The sequence below is a fragment of the Sceloporus occidentalis genome, unplaced genomic scaffold, assembly GCF_023333645.1.
Source record: "Sceloporus occidentalis isolate IW3139 unplaced genomic scaffold, rSceOcc1.0.p SCAF_4, whole genome shotgun sequence".
In the NCBI taxonomy this organism is placed as follows: domain Eukaryota; kingdom Metazoa; phylum Chordata; class Lepidosauria; order Squamata; family Phrynosomatidae; genus Sceloporus; species Sceloporus occidentalis.
In genome coordinates this window covers 102,600,704-102,620,874 of record NW_028316984.1, presented here as the reverse complement: position 1 = coordinate 102,620,874, position 20,171 = coordinate 102,600,704, and the positions used below count along the sequence as shown (strand labels likewise).

Here is a 20,171-nt window from a genome sequence, read left to right as displayed (position 1 = left end):
GACATATTTTATGCTTTTTGGTTGGACAAATGGATTTTGGATGTTACTGTCCTTTGCTATATGGCCAACAGGGTAACCCTGGGTATGTTATCTAAATCAGAGATTATTCTATCAGCCAAAAGGAGGTCGGCAGTTTAACACCTTGTTTCTGAAGACTTGCCAAATCAAACTGCATGAATGTCTGCATTCAGTTTAACTCTGAGGATAATAATATCCCAAACCCACAAAGCAGGGGTACCTTTATAGGGCCAGACACATGCATTTTAGGCCTTTTGGTTGGCCCTGCTTTGTAGGTTTGGGATGCTATTGTCCTCAGAGTTAAACTGAATGATGGATGTTATTGTACTTTACTATATAGTATATACTGTATGTATTTTATGGTATATATGTATTATATATGTACTTTATATATACTTTATATGTGTACTTTACTATCCATTTATATACAGTATGTACTTTATAGTATATATGTACTATATATGTATTTTATATAATCTTTATATTTGTTCTTTACTATATGTGTATATATAGTATCCACTTTATAGTATATACATAGAACTGTATTTCCCCGAAAATAACACAGTCTTATATTTATTTTTCCTCCAGAAGACGCCCTATGGCTTGTTTTCAGGGGATGTCTTATGTTTGGGGAAACAGGGTAGCAGTCTTCTCTGCTGCTCCGCTCTGGGAGGCTATAGCCATGCCTAGCACTATGTCTTATTTTCGGGGTATGGCTTATATTGAGCAAATGCTTAGAAATCCTGCTACAGCTTATTTTATGGATATGTCTTGTTTTGGGGGAAGCAGAGTATGTATGTACCATATATGTACTTTATATATGTACTGCACTAGATATGTATGTACACTATATAGGTCCTATGTATATACTTTCTCTGTTCCTTCAGGGCGAGCCTCCCTGGCCCCTCCCCCTCCCCCTCCCCCTCCCCGGCGGGCGACCGTTAGGCGCCAACCGCCAGTCTCTCTCTCTCTCTCTCTCTCTCTCTCTCTTTGGGGCTCTGGCCAGGGTCTGTCCCGCGCCTCGCAGCGTCACGTGACCGGGCCTGGAGGGGCTGGGGGCGGGGCGAGGGAAGGGGCGGGGCGCTGGAGGGCTGCCTGCGGGGCTGTTGTTTCAGTGGCGGCGAGTAGTTCCCTCAGCGTCGGGTGGAAGCCAGGAGAGGAGGAAGAGAGCGGGGGGATCCTCCCTCCCTTTCCCCGCCGTGCTCCGGGTGCTGTGCCCGCGGAGTCCTTTGCCGCCGGGGCATCATCGCCGTTGCCCGCCTTCCTGCTGGGCGCCGCGCGGCGGGTCTCGTTTGAAAAGATGAGGCGGCGGCGGCGGAGAAGCAGCTGACGGAGGGCGCCCTCTTTGCTCGGCGCTGATGCCGCCCGCCATGAGGGAAGCAGAAGGGGAAGGGAGAGCCGCCCGCCCGCCTCCCAAACTGCCCAGCAGCCCGGCTCCCGAGGAGGTGCCCGGCGGCCTCCGGAGGAACGGCTTCGCCAAGGGTTGCGCGGCGGCGCTGCCCAGGACCCCCTCCCGGGGCTTCCTCTCGCTGCTCCCGGCCGCTTTCCGGTGGGGCGCCCTGGCGGCGGCGTCGGCGTCGGTGGCGGCGGCGTGGGCGCTGCTTCCGTGGGGGGAGCTGCTCCGGTGCCTGAGCCCGCTCTTCAGCCTGGGCAGCGCCTTCTTCCTCCTCTCCTGCTTCCTGGCCGGGGGCGAGGGGGGCGGAGGCGTCCCTTGGTGGCTGCTGGCGCTGCCCTGGTGCTGCTTCTCGGGGGACCTGGCTGCTGCCCTGCTTAGCCCCCCGACCACGACCACGACGGAGCCCGGGACGGCCTGCGGGCGCCTCTTGGCCTCGCTGAGCGCCGTGGCCGGGCTGACTCTCTTCCAGCGCAGCCTCAGGCTCCGGCGCTGCCTGCTGCTGCTGCCCTTCTCCAGCCTCGCCTGGCTGCTCGCCCTCACCGGCTTGGCCCCGCTGGCCCCGGCCCTCAGGCCCCTCCTGGCCGCCCTCGCCGGCTCGGCTGGCTCCCTCCTGGCCCTGCTCCGAGGCCGAGGGCGGCTGGGCAGCCCTGCTCCCGACTCTGGCTGCCCCTGCTGCTGCTGCTTCTCCCCGGGCAAGGGCTGCCAGCTCCAGCCTTGCCACCCGGCCAGGACCCCCGGCAGCGAGGAGAAGGTGCCCGTCGTCCGCCCCAGGAGGAGGTCCAGCTGCGTCTCTCTCGGCGAGAACGGCGGCGGCGGCAAGGTGTCCGCCAGGAGGCCCTCCTTGCCTTGCATCTCCAAGGAGCAGGTGAGCCCGCCTGGGCAGCTGCGCCCAGCAGAGAGGGCTGCATCCAGACTGGAGACGTAGCCCGCTTTGGCCCCGGGCTCAAGGCTAGGGAATTCTGGGAGTTGCAGTGTCCACAACAAACAGCCTTCAGCTAGACAACAAGTTAAAGGGCTGCCAAACCGGGTTATCTCTCCAGTCTGGATGCAGCCCTCGTAACACCTTTGAGACTCTCAGAAAGAAAGGGGCACCGTGAGCTTTCCTAGGCTTTGGTCTACTTCCTCAGATGCATTTAGATGCAATAATAATAAGTAGAGAGGTCTTGTGGCCCCTCTGAGACTCACTGAAAGAAAGAAATTGGCAGCATGAGCTTTCCTAGGCTCCAGTCTACTTCCTCAGGTGCCTTTAACAGAAACCCTTTTACCTGCTCCTTTTTCCTGAGGTTGGATTTTGGTGGAGGAAATTAGAAAGCACTCTCTCTCAGGTGCCAAACATTTACATTAAACTCTGAGTCAAACTATCCAGGGTCCCACACTCCACACTTGATCTGTGATTAGGATAATATATCCTAGGGTAGCTGTGTTGGCCGTATAGCAAGGGACAATGACATCCAGGGTCCACAAAACAGGGACACCTTTATTCAGACAACCAAAAAGCATAAAAAACTTGAGATAAGTATATAGCATGCCTTTTGGTTGTCCCCATAAAGGTATCCCTGTTTTGTGGATTCAGTTAAACTGAACACAGACTTGCGTACGGTTTGATCTGACGCCTTTCCAAAAGCTGCCGACCTCCTAAACAGTTCCCTTACAGAAATGGTAAGGTTTGTATCAGCAAACTGTTTTCAGCCGGCAGTCTGGGTAAGCATTATTATTCTGTTGCAGCAAAACATCAGAGTCCTGTATACCGTAATATAGTCAGCCTTTAATGTCAAGAGGATTGCCTGATTTGTGCCACTAGAGTTTTCTAATTAAACAGCCTTATTTTCTTAACTAAAGAGCCTAATCTGTCATTGGAAACAACTCTGCCTTGATTATATTTATATTCTAAAGAAACACAAGCACAGGACAATTTCTGTAAAGGCAACCAGACCTCAAGCATTGTAAAGTTGGCATGAATTTCCAGACTCCAGTAGTAACTGCAGATTGCTACTCAGAGTGCAAACTAGACAGGTGCTAAAACTGTGCGGCTTTTGAAACTGTCAACTTCCTTTTTACTCCGTCGTTATTTACTCCCCCGGAAGCTGTGTGAACAGACGTAAACAGAATTATTTTGTCAGCAAGAGGATGTTCATTTTCTTTTTGCAGCGTCGTTTGTCATGTGAGTTATCCAATAAAACCCAGCACTGTGAACAACTTGCGTTAAGGAAAACCCCACAGAGGATCGTGTTAACAGATAATCTGAGAGGCAATCTGTTATATTTTGATAAGGGGGCAATAAAAGCTTCCTATCTCGAGATGCCAATAAATAAAAACTACAGATGTGTGACAAGAGGATATCAGGAGAGCTGTTTCCAACGTTTGAATAAAGTTGAATAAGGTTTCACATTGTTAAGCAGGTGGTATTTGGACTTGGGAAGGATGAAAGTCAGTTAAGGCTGTACTGCGTAGGAAGTGTTGGCAAATGTGTGGTTTATCTAACGGAATCAGTAGTGCTTTCACTTAAAAGAGTCATTGGTGAGTACAGATTTATTATGGGTTGATCCACAATTTATCCTGCTCATTAAAGGATAACATATTTTACAGCCAAATAGGAAAGACCAAAATAAAAGTACAAGCTGAGTATCACTTATCCAGAAACCTGAAATACTCAAAAAATTGTCTACTTGGATGGCTGAGTTCAGTGGCATCACTAAGGAGGTGAGGATCGGATCGCACCAGGTGACACCCTAAGAGCGTGTGTGTGTGTGTGTGTGTGCTCCTCACACATTAAAATGTTAAAATTACTTTTTAAAAATCCTGGGGCCTCTCCTTTCTCCTCCCACTTAGCCTCACCCCAGTCATACTCTCTCTTTGGGGTTTGAAAAGGACACAGGCAAATGCCACAGCCCATTTCTGCCCAAAGGCAGATGTTCTGCATAGATATTTGAGAAGCAGAGGTGTCACCCCCCCCTCTTACGGTGTCATCTGGTGCAGCCCCCACCCCTGAGTGATGCCACTGATCTCAGCCATCAAAGGGGACAATTGTAAAGTATTTCGGATTTTTTTCAAAAATGTTCTTTTAATTTTGTTTTTAATTTTTAATTTTTGTTTTTCACCGCTTTGATAGTTGGAAAAGCGGTTTATAAATAAACATTTCTTATTATTATTATTATTATTAAAAAACCATCCCATTTTACCAAATTTTCACTTTAACCACATGAAACTATATAATTAGATTTAGGCTGCATGTGTGATATTGTCATTTAAAGGTAAAATTTTAATTTTGCAACTTGTTTATAACCCAACTATTACCATTACATTTGGTGATATATGAGAATTATGTTTTATGAGTAACATAAATAAAAAACCATTATTAAGGATTTTATATGGTTTGGTATGGAAGGAGGTCAATTGGGGGGGTGACCCCAAATTCAGTGACACCTTTGCTTTCTGATAGTTCAGTGTAAACAAACTTTGTTTCGTGCACAGAAATATTTAAAATATTGTGTATAAAATTCCTTTCAGGCTGTGTGTAAGAGGTATATATGAAATATAAATGAATTTTATGTTTAGACTTGGTTCCCATCTCCAAGGTATCTCATTATGTATTTGCAAATATTCCAAAATCCAAACATAAATTTAAAAAAAAAAAAACTGAAATGCAAAACATTTCTGGTTCCAAGCATTTCAGATAAGGGATAGTCAGCCTGTTGTAAGTTGCTGGAAAACCTTCATAGTTGGTAGCTACTAGTTATGGAATTGTCCTTGTTAGTGACCATTCTAGAGCAATTGTCCAGAAGGCACCTGGGAAGCCACTGTTAATCTGGCTCCTCCTCAAGACCCATTATAAAGTGCTCTTTTACTGGTACCCTAGCACTGCAGTTCACAGCATGCATATTTGGGAATAGGTTCTACTGAACTCAGCAAAATGTCTGAGTGAATATGCAGTTGAACTACTCACTTCTCGAATATGAAACTCTGCTAGACTAAATTATTTAAATGTGAAGATGAGAAAAAAGAATGTGTTTAAAATTAAAAAAATCATTGGACTCTTAATTCATTTGTTTACTGTAAAGTGGTTTGATTGTAGTTTTGCTTTAAAAACAACAATGTGGATGTATTTGTATCTGGCTCTCTGTTCTAAATTTTAGTTTAAAATACTTCATGATTTTTTAGAATTTCTTTGCTTCTTTCTGTCTTTCTTTTATAGTGGTAACGATAAGATAACTGGGATGGTGATTTTATTTAAATTGATTACAATTTCAGTTCTGTCTTCACATTTTTTATTATTATCTATTATCTAATGATTTTTTTAAAAATGCGATAGTCTATAAATATGCATTTTGAACTACAATGTAGTTATTAACAGTTATTCCAAAATAATTATCTACCTGAACATAAACATCTATGCCTTATCCCCAGTACAGTAGACAATTTTATGAATATACTGTGCCTGCAATCCTGCCTGCATAATAAAAATAGTTTTGCATATAACCCTAATCTCTGAAAAGGTGAAATGTGATCTCAGGATGGGATTTTTGTTTGTTTTATTCTGGTTGTTTTGCAGCTTGTGTAACCTTCAGAAGGGAACTTGCATGGAAGAGATATGAAAGTTCAAAGCAGGAAAGCTTGTATTTTTCCTCAATTCAAGTTCCTTTTCTAATGTCACACTAGTCATGCCAAAACAAGGACCACATCTCATTCATAAACTGTGCTTTCTTTCTCTTTATTGCAATTATGACTTAACAATCCTTTTCTCTTTGCTTTAAGATATATTTTTTTGGCCTGTTACAGACTGCCAAAATAAAGCTGCTTCAGGTCTCTTTGGAGGTATGCTGTTTAAATGATGCATGCATCCTAAGAATCCGGAAGCTGCACCAAAGCTCCATTCCAGTGCTTAGGAATGGAGTGTGGCTTTGGCGCGATCTCAGGACTCTTAGGACCCATGCATCATTTAAATAGCATACCTCCAAAGAGACCCGAAGCAGCTTTATTTTGGCAGTCTGTAACAGGCCTTTCTGTTTTATATGAGACTGATACTAGTGGGAGGAGGAACAGGATTTGGATAACCTGGGATTAAGAAATAGGGTTTACTGATATTTCTTGATTTTTTAAACTCACAAAATGCAATAGTAATTTATTATTATTATTATTATTATTATTATTATTAATTTATATCCTGTCTTCCTCCTGATATAGGGACTCAAGGCGGATAATTTACTACAACTCACACTTTTAAGAACATTTGAGACACAATAATTTATCTTATAAAAGTTAAAAGAGCTGAGTATCAGTAGCATGAACACAGCAGAGTGGTTAAGCACTGAGAGTTAAATCTAAGGCAAAGTATAATTTTTGAAAAAAGTTTTATGTTAAGGAAATCAGACTTGTGTGATATTTGAAGTGTGGTAATAGGAGTTCAGAAAATTTGACCCAAAAATATTTTTATCTTGTTTGTACTGGCCAGCATACCCCAAGGCCAGCCCAGAATATCCTGACACTGCACTTGCCATTCTGCCCCCATTACCTTTGCCTCTGATTACAAGGGCTGTCTGTTTTGGGCTGCCCAGTATGTCTGCCACTGCCTAGTGCCTCCTTCTGACCTCAGTATGAGGCAGCAGATTCGCTGGATGGATCAGCTCACCCATGCAGGCGTCTACAGTACTGTGGCATAGGAGTGGAGGGCTCTGGATCTTCTTCCCAGAAGATCTGGAACAACAAGTAAGTTTTTAAAAGTCATTTTAACCCTGTTATGCCACAGTTCTAGTATGAGACATGGCAGACATTGACAAGACTGCCCCCACAAGAACTAGGGTTTGGGCCTTGTGTCATCTTAACAGGATTGTGCCAGAATGGGAAGCAGAACGGGCCTTTTGGCTTGTGCAGACAAGACCCAGGAAGGAGAAGAAACAAGGTACAGCATGCTCGCACAAATGCAGAATTTCTAGGGCCTTGTCTACATGGGCCAAAAGATCCACTTTCCCCCTTTTCTGGCATAGTTCTGTTTGGACAACACATATCTCAAAACCTGGTTCTGGTGCGAGCAGTATGGGTGGCGGATGTGCCGGGTGGCTGAGCTGGACACCTGTATATTATCTGTTGCGCAGTAATGGAGGGCAAGGTAATGGGCGAGATCAGGGCAGCTGTGGAGACAGGATACCCTGGTGTGATGACTGGTCCTTCAGTCATCTGGGAACTTCTTCTGAACCATAAGGGGTTAATCGGGGAGGAGGAACATGCTAATGAGAGATGACATCACATGCTAATGAGCTGTAGCATCATAGCTGATGTAAGGTCTAACTGACCAATCAGAGAGTAGGACCGCGAGATTCAAGAACTTTCTATGGGAAATCTTTAAAAGGCCCTTTGAGGCCATGTGCTCCTTTGTCTCTCCCTTGATCCTCTCCTGAGGGGGAACCAGATGATGTCTCTTTGAGTCTGGGAGACACAGACTCAGGGGAATGCAGGTCGAGAGGCAAGGGGCCCTCCCTGCATCCAGGAACTCAAAAGGACTACAAATCCCATCTTCCGTGAGTAGTTAGGAACGTGTTAGCTAGTGCGTTTAGGCCTTTTGTTATTTTCAACAATGGCTTGTCTGGAATGAACTCTGTAACTATGTTCTTTGACCTGCAAGGCAAGGAGGCTTTGCAAGAGCGATATAAATTCTTTCTATCCTATTCTATCCCTTTTTAAAATAAACTTCTTTCTTAAAAAGCATCTGCTGTCTCTCTGCTCCTGTACACGCGCCTTGACTCAGCTACTGGTTGTTCTGGGTTGGCAAGAAAGGAAACTAGATCTCTCTCTCTCTATTCCTCACAAGTCCCAGTGTGTGTGAGGAAGGGGTAGCTGTGGAGCTACAATAATTATAGTTCATTCACTGGGTGGTGGCAGCGAAAAGTTCTTTTTGTAAAGGGATCCCCTGAGAGTAATAGTCACGCACAGGGCTTTGCCCTCAGGGATCATCACACCTGGGCTGCCCTCAGAATATTTTGGCCAATACAGACAAGGCCATTGTGCCTTTAAAACCCTATCTATTCCCTGGTTTGGTTCTCCCTGGCCATGTTTCGGTTCAGTTTCATATACACTTGGTAAGCATCAGAAACTGTTTCTATGGAAAGAAAGAGAACTGACTTCCCAAGAAACTTGGAACCCATCCCCAATGAAAAAATTAATAATTGACGAAGGTTTCCCACACCCTCTCGGAATGGCAACTAATCAGTTTTGCAGAGAGAGAATGTATAAAAATTAATCAGGACCAGGAAAGACATGAAAAAAAAATTATGCACCTAAGCTTCGTGATATTTTTAACTGGCAATACGATTTCAGTTACCATATATCCTCAATTATAAGTTGACCTCCTGTCTAAGTCAAGGGCAAGTTTGGGAACCAGATTTAAGGATTTTGATATATCCTGTAGGTAAGTTGAGGGTAAAACTTAGGTGCATGTAACAATGGATGTAAAGTACGAAGCAAAGAATGTAAAGGACAAAGAACTTATAAAATTCTGGCAAGCGTAACTGTTTGTGCTTATCCTAAAGACTGGATGAATCAGGAAGGAAGTATGGTAAATCGTGGCAATGTGATATGTGGGGGAGATGACTAGGCGTGAGTGGGGCTATGAAAATGCACACATGTCAAAAAGGACAAGCAAAGAAAATGGCAACTGCAGGCTGAAATAGATGGCCCAGAAGTTGTGGCATGAAGCCGCCCCACCTGAAAACAGATTAGGGCCATGGCAGCCACATGCTGTGGCCTCAGTCCTCTGCGGTGCCAGCTGAAAAAGGAGCTTGTAATTGGTCGCGGAAAAGCCACCTTTAGCAGTTCTTCTCCAGTGGCTTCCTGGTGTGTTGGGGGCTTGCAGCATGTAACTGCCATGCCCCCAAGATGCCTGGAAGCCGGCACACATACCAGGTGGCTTCAGAGTGTGCAACATCAAAACATCATGGTCTGAAGCCGCCCAGATGGAGGTGCAAAGCACCAGTCTGTTTTGCCCCTACATTAGTGATTATAGCCTTTAACTTTAATGTTATAACTTTTCTTGATTTAATACCAGAAAAGTTGACCTATTCAGATGATTTATTCAATTTTTTTTTTTTTTTTAGGTATTTATATCCCGCCCTTCAGCCCTAATGGCTATCAGGGCGGCTTACATTTATTATTATTTTTAACCAGACAGTTCTCTGCCCGCAGGCTTACAATCTAAAAGACATGACACAAAAGGAGAAGGGAATGGTGAGGGGGGAGGGGATCAGGTCCAGCATTCTTCTCTCCCTCTGAGGCCTGGACCAAGGCAGATGGACCGGAGGGAGGGCTCTGCTTCTTCCAGGCAGGCCTGGTGGAGCTCGCCTGCCTCTCTCTCCCAGAAGGTGGCTGAAGGGAGGGCTGGTCCTCTTCGAGGAAGGCAGTTGGAGCTCGCCTGCCTCTCTCTCCCCTTCCAGATGGTGGCTGAAGGGAGGGCTGGTCCTCTTCGAGGAAGGCAGTTGGAGCTCACCTGCCTCTCTCTCCCAGATGGTGGCTGAAGGGAGGGCTGGTCCTCTTCAAGGAAGGCAGTTGGAGCTCACCTGCCTCTCTCTCCCAGATGGTGGCTGAAGGGAGGGCTGGTCCTCTTCCCTCAAAGCCCAATTTCCTCTTGACATTCCTTTGAGAGGAAGCACCAGAGAGCTGCCATTGCCATTTCCCCACCCAGGCACTCAAGGTTTAGAAGTGGTGCATCAATAGAGAGAGTAGAGATCAGTGTTTCTTTTAGGTGATATTAGGTGAAATTGTTGTTTGGCTTAATGTCAAATATGAGAGTACAGTAGTTCCTCTGGATTTGCGGGGGATATGTTTCAGGGCCCCCCACAAATTCAGAATTTTGCAAATATTCAAGTCCCATTGTCCCCAGTGGCATCATTGTGGGCAATGGGGCTTGACTATTTGTGAAATTTCCTCCCCTCCCTCCCTCCCTCCCTCCCTCTGTTCCCCCTCCCTTTCATAAGAAAAATGGAGGCTAGTGGGGAGTGGAGTAATCCCTGGATGCATTTAGGCTTGCCTAACCTAGTAATTTCATTTGCATTTTAACATATTAACATATGCCTATTGTTAATTTAGAATTTAAAATTTCCTGAAACATGTTGAACTATTTTTTTTAGAAATATAACTTCTTTCCATGTTATTTCTGTATCTGGTATCAAATTTTCTGTTAAAGAAGTAATGGCCACAAATAAATTGATAGAGGTTTACTTGTATTTCTTTATAAATATCTTAAAGAAGAGCAAAACATGGAGCATATCAACATCCTAACATATGGACCAACATACTACTTTGAAGAACCCCAACAGAGTACACTACTTCTATGAGTCATAACTTTGGTATAAAAAGTAAGAGGCAGGATAATTAGTTTTTGGCAGGTAAGCAGTTGAAAGGATGCTATAAAAATGGTAAGGCAGAGTTTGGAGGAGTGTATGCAAGCTTGCTTGTATGTTGGTGATAAATAGTGGGCAACAGAAGTATGGAAATGAGAGATGTACAGGGATGAAGGGGGCAGGGAGAAGAAAGCAGAGTCAAAACTTAGTTAAAATATTTTTAATCTTCCCTTTATCATGGGATCTCAAGGTGGTGGATAACATCAGTGTAATTATTTTAACATAAATTTAAGCAGACTGAGTGCTTGTCTACACTGGTGAAAAAACTGCACTCACCCCAAAGCCAGTGCTGACAGGCTTCATGACATATGGCTACATCTGGGGAGGATCTGTGGTTTTCAGCCCTTAACCTGACCTTGCTCTGAACTAAACAAAGTTGGAGGAAAGTCTGGTTCTTTTGGCCATTGTGACAGCTGGATTGCATCTGATTCAGCTAATTCAGTTGTCCAAGAACCAAGAGATGTGCCATCTTTCTTACCCTGTGCTGAGCAGTGCAAGAAAGGGGATAGATTGCCTTTGGAGCTGCCACTGCAGCTTTGTCACCAACTGATTGGGTTCCTGTGAGTGCCTGCCTGGTGCACTGCTACTTCTGCTGAGGTCAGATTGCCTATGCAAGGAGGGGTAGTGCTATCCCTCTTGCTAGATCACATGGCTAGATGTCTTCAGGAGGAGTCCAGCCATGTGACTTTGTTCTCCCCCACCCAGATTGCTTCCTGTGATGTCTGCAGGAGGTGTTTAGTTATGTGATCTAGAATGGGGGCATCGTTCTACCCCCTTGTCATTGATTGCACAGGCAGTCTATTCTGACCTCAGCAGAAATGGTGGTGCTCCAGGCAGGCTTTACATGAAGCATCTGCCCATGAGAAAATGGCAGTGGCCGTTTCTAAAACAGGACGCCACTGCAGCTTCCTTGCAGGGAAGAGCTCCCTGTGAGCTCATGCTTGGCATGCTGTCGTTTCTGCTGGTGGGGAACTCCTGCATCGAGGAGCTGGAAAAGCAACCCACCTCTTGTTGATCACATGGTAGGGTGCCCCATTCTGATCTCAGCAGAAGTGACAGCACACTGGGAAGGATGTCACAGGGAGCTCCTGCCCACAAAGAAGTGGCGGTTTTTGAGGGGGAAGGGCGAGCAGGGCTGATGCAGTGTCAACCTAGCTGGCCCTTGTGCAAAACAATGCGGTGTCACACAACATTTGTGCTGGTGTGTGTGATCAACATCGTTGTCAGTCTGGGACCAGTCCAGGCCATAATGCTTCAAACTGGCCCCAGATTAAGCCAGCAGTGCAGATGCACCCTAAAAGCATGTTAAACAAGACAATTTTAAGCCAGTTAAAACCATGCACACATACAGATTTTGATGAGCTCAGTTAAGCCCCAAAGCTTTAATAAAGAATGATGTTTTCACTTGGGGCCAGAATGAAGCCTGTCTGTGTTCCAGTTAAGCCTCCAGGAGCATTCCACTAGTGTGTTTCCTCCATTGATGAAACACATTGATGGAGATGTGAACTTCCAGTAGTCCTCAATTGTTCAGCAGTTGTATGTTTGTGTGAAGTTGTGCTGAAGTCGCTAGCCATTTAGAGACTTGAATGTCAACATCAGTACCTTAAATTCTGTTAGGGATATTCACATGTGTATCTTTCCCTTACATCTGTGGTGTCCTTTTTTGAGCACTTCAGTGCTTGGTATTCCTTTATTCCCTCCACAGCACCCAAGGGCCCTGACCTTGTGATTTACTGAACTGCTTGTGAAGTTGCCCATCCTGGTTACTTCATGCTTTGCAGCAAACATACAGACTCAAAAAGCTCCTGTCTACTTCCTTGTAGCATACACAAAATGATGGCATTAGCACTGAGATGGTCTAGCGTCCTCGAGGATCAGCACTGCCCTGATCATTTCATGTCTGGCTATGACAATGTAGCTGGATGTTTCTCTGAGCCTGTCCACCTGCCTGCTTGCTACAAAGCATGAAATGACTCTGTGGGGCAACTTCAGTAAGTATCAATAAGTCATAGAGAGAGTATATGGCTCATCATACTGTAGGTCCATATGCAGATATTTACATGATGCTGAGGGGATGCAGGATTGAAAGCTGAAAGTATTTTGGCACCCAATGTGACTCCTTTAGGATCAGTGTTGTATGGTTTCTATATGATGTTCTGGTCAGCAAATTTAGCTGCTTCATTTGAACTAGCTACAGCTAGTTGTCTTCCAGGGTAGCCCCACATACAGTGTGCTGCAGTAGTTTGATTGGATAGTTCCTAGTGCATGCAATATGGTGGTTATAGCCCTGTCTGCGCTGGCCCCAGATCTGTCCTGACTCTCCATTATAAAGGCTCTCTGTTCTGAAGCCAGGTAGCTGATTACATGCTCATCCCATTGAGCCATCTGCTGTGTCTGTCGCTCTGTTTTGAGGTAAAATAAGACACCCATTGACAATCACATGACTCTGCTCCTCATTCTGACCTCAGAGCAAGCAATTGGTGGCAGTGGTGAAGGCACTGGGAGGCTCAGCAGGATGCATTTTAAACAGTAGCTTGGCATTAGACTGGAAGATTGTAGATATTCCAGAATGATCTGGAACAAATAATACATTTTTTACTTGATTCTAAGGCAGATATATTCCGGTTCTAGTGCTGACATTGTCTGGTCTGTTTGCTCCAGAACTGAGGTTTGGGCCATGAGTCATCTGATCTCCCTGCTCAGAGGACGGGGGGAGGCTAGTTTATTTGACTCATGCAGACAGGGCCTAGGTTATCTTTGCCCAAGGAAGGCAGTAGTTGGTGAACCAGCTAAAGCTGGATCCATGCACTCCAGGTTGCAGAGTTCACCTGGGTAGAGATGAGAGAGTTGAATCTTGACATACTCTCAGGTTAGTCACCTGCTCCCTCATTGAGAGTGCAATCCTATTAAAGGGTGATGGTTTCTAAACACAAGAACTGCCAGTCCACACAGCCTGCATTTTATTTGAAACATGAAGGGTCTCCATTTCTAGCTTATCCTAAATATGGTGGCTTTGGGTTACAAAAATAAAATAGGGTGGTTGTACTTAAACACAACACCGTGGTGTACTGTGGTCAGCATGTGGCTCATTAAACTATTATTAGAAGCCTGTGAGCCAATTGGATAGCAAAAATAAAATTTGAAATAGAAAAATTAAAAATGAGTTTTTTTCTTAGACCTTGAATACCTCAGAAAATTAACAAGCATTGAGGTGTTTATTTATTTGACCTTCCACCTTTCTCCCAAAGTGGGATCCAAAGCAGTAAAGCAGGGGTAGGCAACCTTTTTGAGCCGGGGGCCTGGTTGCTGTCCCTCAGACAACAGGGGGGCCCGAAGCTGGGGGTGGAGCTTCCACCCTCTGGGGGCGGGGCCACACTGGGGGTGGAGCTTCCACCCCCCAGGGGCGGGGCCACATGCTCTGCCCCCGGAGTGATAATAATAATAATAATAATAATAGTTCCAAGCATGGAAACTACTACAAAGCAATTAAAAAAAAAAAAAAAAGGAAGAAAGCATGCACACTGTCTCAACCCAGAAAGGCACAAGGTGCTGAGAGGGGATTTTGCACAAAGAACACCAAGGGCAAGTAAATAATACTACTAATAATAGTTACAAGCATGGAAACTACTAAAATGCAACTCAAAATAAAAGGCAGAAAGCATGCACTGTCAACCCAGAAAGGCACAAGGTGCTGAGAGGGGATTTTGCACAAAGAACACCAAGGGCAAGTAAGTAATTATAATAGTTACAAGCATGGAAACTACTAAAATGCAATTCAAAATAAAAGGCAGAAAGCATGCACTGTCTCAACCCAGAAAGGCACAAGGTGCTGAGGGGATTTTGCACAGAGAACACCAAGGGCTCCTTCCCGGCTTCTGAGGGGCCTCGAGGCCCTCAGAGGCCGGGAAGGAGGAGGGGGATACCCGCACGGGCGTCCTTGCCGGCTCCTTCCTGGCTTCTGAAGGGCCTCGAGGCCCTCAGAGGCTGGGACGGAGGAGGAGGACACCCGCGCGGGTGGCTCCGCTGGCTCCTTCCTGGCCTCTGAGGGGGCCTCAGAAGGAGAGGACTGGGGCCGCGTGGGCCCTAGGAAGAGCCCGCAGAGGCCCAGGAGGTGGCGGAGGCCGACCCCTGCAGTAAAGGAACTACACCAAGGTGGCAACAAAAGGGGGAGATGATGCAAAAATGTGGCTAAATGGATTACTGAATTTGCTTTAAAACTGTTGTAATCCCCTTAACAACTCAAACTCCATGCATGTCCACAAAACAGTTGGACTCAGAGTCAGCAGCTAATATAGAAAGTACATTTCCAGGGAGTTCACAGTGTGGCCTGCATCACTTATGGAAATGAGCTGCTATCACTCAGTGATGTTTGAGTAGAGGGTAGAACTACTGTATCTGACTAAATTGCAGGGGAGGTGCAAACTAGGGGCCCATTGCAGCCTCCATGGCTGTTGTAATCTCATCTTTTCAATTTTGATTTACTGTATATACTTATATATAAGTCTAGAAATTCTGGTCAAAAAATTGACCCCAAACTCCCAAGTCAACTTATCTATGGGTCAATGTAATTACTGTATCTTAACTATATTTAAAAGAAGGAACCATCCCCCTGATGAAAAGCAGGAGTATGATCTGTCTTGGAAGCACTGGCCCCCTCTATTCTCTGATCCATCCAGCCTTAAGAGTAAGCACAAAGAGTTATATCTGCTGGAATTTTGTAAGTTTTTGACATTGTTTTGCTTTGCTTCATCCTTTAGATCCTTTGCTATATATCCCTAGGTTTTACCCTTGACTTATTCATGGGTCATAGCAAAATCCATAATTTTGGCCCTAAATCTTGCTCTCGACTTATACATGAGGTTGACTTATAGTCGAGTATCTATGGTACTTTTTTCCCAGTTTTTTGTCTCTCAAAACAGTTTGCCCACACCTTCTATTTTAGTTAAACCAATAAATAAAAAGTTAAAAAGAAACACAACAACCCACACATGCAGGGATATTTAGGAATTGGTCTGCGGTGTACCTATTAAATTTGACACCCAGTGGGCATCATTTTTTAAAATACCCTTCAGTAGCCTTTTCCTGGTCTTATGGAACTGCTAGCCAGGCAGGAAAGGGAGCAAGAGCGAGCGAAAGTTCCCTGAAGCAGCTAGCGCAGCGGAAAAAAGGAACTGGGGAAAAGAGCAAGAAGGCAGGGGCCTTATAATGGGTGGGCGGAGTTACCGCCAAAAAGTTTCTATATGTTGCAAAGTAAACTTTGCCCAGTGATTCCAGAAGTTTCCGAACAGCACTGCGTAGGCGCAGTGAAACCCATTTGTATGTATTCGCAGATGACCACTCGAAGAAATACTGTTACAGGTGAGCAACCTGTCCATATATATATATATATATATATATATATATATATATTATTATTATTACAGAAGGCTCCTGGTATTTGGTGGGGTTTGTTTCCAAATATATATATTATATATTCCAAAAAGCAAATTGTGACTTTGCCATTTTATATAAGGCACACCATTTCACTACACCATTGTATTTAATGGGATTTGAGCATCCATGGATATCTATGGGGATCCTGGAACAAACCCCAGTGAATATCAAAGTCCCACTGTACTTCATTCCTAGGGTAGCCTTCTCCTTCCAACCCTGTACTAGCTGTTCTCGTAGGACTGCTCTTGAAACTATCAGCACAATCTTTATTCCCCATACATACACAGTCCATGGAGTGTGAGTGCTGACACCATCTTAAACCCATGACAGCACATTCAGCATTAAACTACTATAAGCATACAATCATATCTCTATAAGCTGTTGCAGGAAATCTGAAGGGACCTGGCTCCTGACACTTAATCATCTCTGTTGTGGACCCACTGTGTTGTCTAAAATGTTTTTGGGTGGACCAAGGCTTTCTGTCTTTTGACTTCTAGATGGTATGAAGGAAAACTTGATGTCTTTCTATGACCTGTTTGCTAAGTGCTTTGAGGATGGTTTTGCTTGTGTTTGTGTCTAGCTGGATGGTACTGACAGAGTAAGTCAATCTACAGATATGCCACACATATAACATCTGATCCTGTTGTGTTGGAAGCCATATTACTTATTATGGTCTGACAATGTAGACAGATGACTTGTTGGAGAAGAGTCACTTACTTGTCTCTTTCCCTGCGTGGAATATAATGATGGGAGTTATGCAAAACATCAGGCTTATTATTATTATTATTATTATTATTATTATTATTTTACCTGCCTCTCCCTATGGATCAAGGCGGGAAACAGCAGATTAAAATACAGCAACAAATGGACAAATTATATGGGAGAAAGAGATTCCATAGGTAACCTGGGCCCAAACCATACGGGGCTTTAAAGGTAACAACCAACACTATGCACCTTGCCTGGAAAGTAATTGGCAGCCAACGGAGTGATTTTAATGTAGCTGTGATATGGTCACTTCTAGATGCATTATGTATCAGTAACCAATCTGGCAACTATGTTTTGCACTAATTGAAGTTTCTAAATTGGTACAGAGATAGCCCAATTGTCCATCCTTGAGGTTTTCATTGCATGGACTACCATCTTTAGGCCCTCCAGCTGTAGGAAGGGGCACAGCTGGGATATCAGCCAAGTCTGATAGTAAGCAGTCCTGGCCATTGTATCTATCTGGTCTGTCTTTTGGAGCAATGGATCCATAAGCATTCCCAAGTTGTGAACACAGTCTTTCAGGGGTAGTGTAACCCCAATCCAGGAGTGGCTGACATACATCCAACATCAGGTTAGGATTCTTAACAGTAAGTGCCTTTGTCTTGTCTGGATTTAGTTTCAGTTTGTTTTTCCTCATCCAGTCCATTATCTCTTTCAGGCAGTCATTTATAGGAGACACATTGTCCTTAGCTGATTTTTATTTATTTATTTATTTATTTTGAAGACATGGAAAAGTGTATTTGGGCGTCATTGGCATGCTGATAGCATTCTACTCCATGCCTCTGGATGATCTCTCCCAGTGCTGTCATGTAAATGTTAAACAGCATTGAGGATAGAATGGTATTTTGTGTAGTATCAACACAATGATACACAAGATGTCTTTTAGGGCAGATTTGTAGCTTCTGGTTTGTGTTAACTTTCAGAGGCACTGGAACAAAATAATCCCATTTCTTTTTGTCCTTATAAAAATAAATATTTTCCATATTCCCTTGTGCAGGGAGATAACTTTTTAAAATCTTTATTGAATTTTATACAAGTTAAAACAAACATATGAAACATATAAAAACAACATAAAACATTTCAATACAATCAACTAAAATCTAACTTCCGAGTACCACAGTCTTAGGTTATATTTGTTTGCAAAAGTGATTTGTAACTATGTATATACGAAAATACATTTAATCTATTTTCCTATATTCTCTTCTAGATTTGTTATATAAGCATATCTATATATGCATACTACTTCATAGAGGTTATACAGTGAAAAAAAATCTAATTTATTTTATACTGTCTTTATTCTATCTATCCTATATTTATTTATTCTTATATTCATGTCTTTACTGTATTCTTCCATTTTTCATTACATTGTTGTGGTGTCTTTCCACTTGCTAGCATGGATAGACTGTCCATTATTGCTAACCCGTGGACCTTTATTTTCCATGCTTTAATAGTGGGTCCTTTTCCATATTTCCAATATCTGGCATAGACTATGCAGGCTGCCATTAACATATACAGATTAGTTTACTGTTATCTTGCTGATTCAGATTCATATTTGCTATCTCAGTTATATTTAATAAAAATAGTTCCGGTGTTAGAGGTAGGTTCTTTTGCATACTTTTTAAAATTCTCTTATGTATATTTTTCCAGGATTTTTTTTGTTACTTTGCACTGCCACCACATGTGGTACAGTGATCCTATCTTTTTTTTACACTTCCAATAGAGATTCTCATTTGTTCTCTTAATTCTTGCTAATTTAGATGGTGTTACGTACCACCTAAAGAACATTTAAAAATAATTCTCTTTTAAGTTGTTATATTTCGAGAACTTGAGTATTCAGTGTGCTAATGGGGTTGTTCTTCCAATGTTTTGCATCCACTTTATCATATTATTCTTTATAGTTTCATCTTTCATTTCTATCTCTAACAAAACATATATCTTGGAAACCATATGTTTTCCTCCTCCCTTTAATATCTTATCCAATACTCTTGGTTCATTCTCTACTCCATATTTTTTCATATCCTTTTTAAAATCCTCTATAATTTTCCTGTATGCAAAGAAATGTACTGTATTTTTCCTCTGTAGTTCTCTCTCTCAGTTTAATTTCCAGTCCATTTTTGGTTTTAACCAGGAGTTCCTCATAGCTCAGCCAGCGGTCCAGGGAGATATCATTTCAAATGTATGTAAAATTCTTTTTTAAAAAATTAATGTTCCTTAAAAAGGAACTAAATAGAAATAGAAAAATTAAAATACTGGTATTAAGAATCTTCCACAACTATTAAAGTGTTAATAAGGAGTAAAACTTTGCAGTCTGTACATTTTATTGTCTTTTAAGTGAAACAGAATGATGTAGTGACTATACTGTCAGACTGCTGGTGTGAGTGTAAACAGATGAGGAAATGCTAGGACAGGCACACCAGGACGGGGGCTGTTGTCTTGGGAACTGTTTGCGTCATTCTACCCAGCAATTAGCTTACAGTGCTTTTATTTTATTGATAGTGTAGCAACCTGAACTTGACTGTAAGAAAAGGCTGGTTTCAAATGGTAGTATTTCAATTTGATTTTGAAGACATGGCCTTTGTGGGAGATGTTCACAAATAATCTTAAAAAACAGTGTAGTTTTATCATCCTTCATAATTATCATTGTGAAGCTGTGGAGAAGATTAGAAAACATTAACTTGGAAGGCTTTGTTTTTGGGTTGTTTTTTGTTTTTGTTTTTGCTTGATTTGTATATCAATTACTAAAACCTTTTCTTGCTAAAACTTTATCAAAATAAAAAAAATGAAAAATAAGCAATTTAAAAAAACAATCTGAGACTCGTATCAAATTATCTGCATACACACACACACACACACACACACACACTGTATATTGCATTTTTGATGGTGAGAAGAATTATAAATTGCTACAGCAAATGAAATTTGAAAGTCCATATTTGTTTTTAGAAAATACAAATTAATAGCCCAATAGTGCAAATTATGTTTATTGCTGTGTTCACTATTACTGTGTTTACTGGGACTTACTCATTAGTAAGTGGATAGAGGATATTAGATTAAAAGAAATATCTATTTAAAATAACAAGGTTTCAAGTAGTACAACTTTAAATACTTCTATGTCACTAAATGTATGATGTCAGCTGGCTTTAAAATGACAGGTTCCCTACACCACAGTAAGC

The 20,171-nt window shown here is 43.0% G+C and overlaps 1 protein-coding gene across 2 annotated transcripts in view; it reads left to right on the top strand.

Annotated features, from left to right (window-relative positions):
• Positions 1 to 1,053: 1,053 nt before the first annotated feature.
• The window catches only part of LOC149314430 (cGMP-inhibited 3',5'-cyclic phosphodiesterase 3B-like), a 94,960-nt gene continuing 75,842 nt past the window's right edge, over positions 1,054 to 20,171 (top strand). Inside the window, exon 1 of one of the 2 annotated variants that reach the window (XM_089521104.1) lies at positions 1,054 to 2,279. In XM_089521104.1, coding sequence (XP_089377230.1) covers positions 1,377 to 2,279 — 903 coding nt within the window. In that variant the 5' untranslated portion in view covers positions 1,054 to 1,376. The remainder of the gene's footprint in view (positions 2,280 to 20,171) is intronic. The other variant, XM_089521105.1, reaches the window with a different exon arrangement.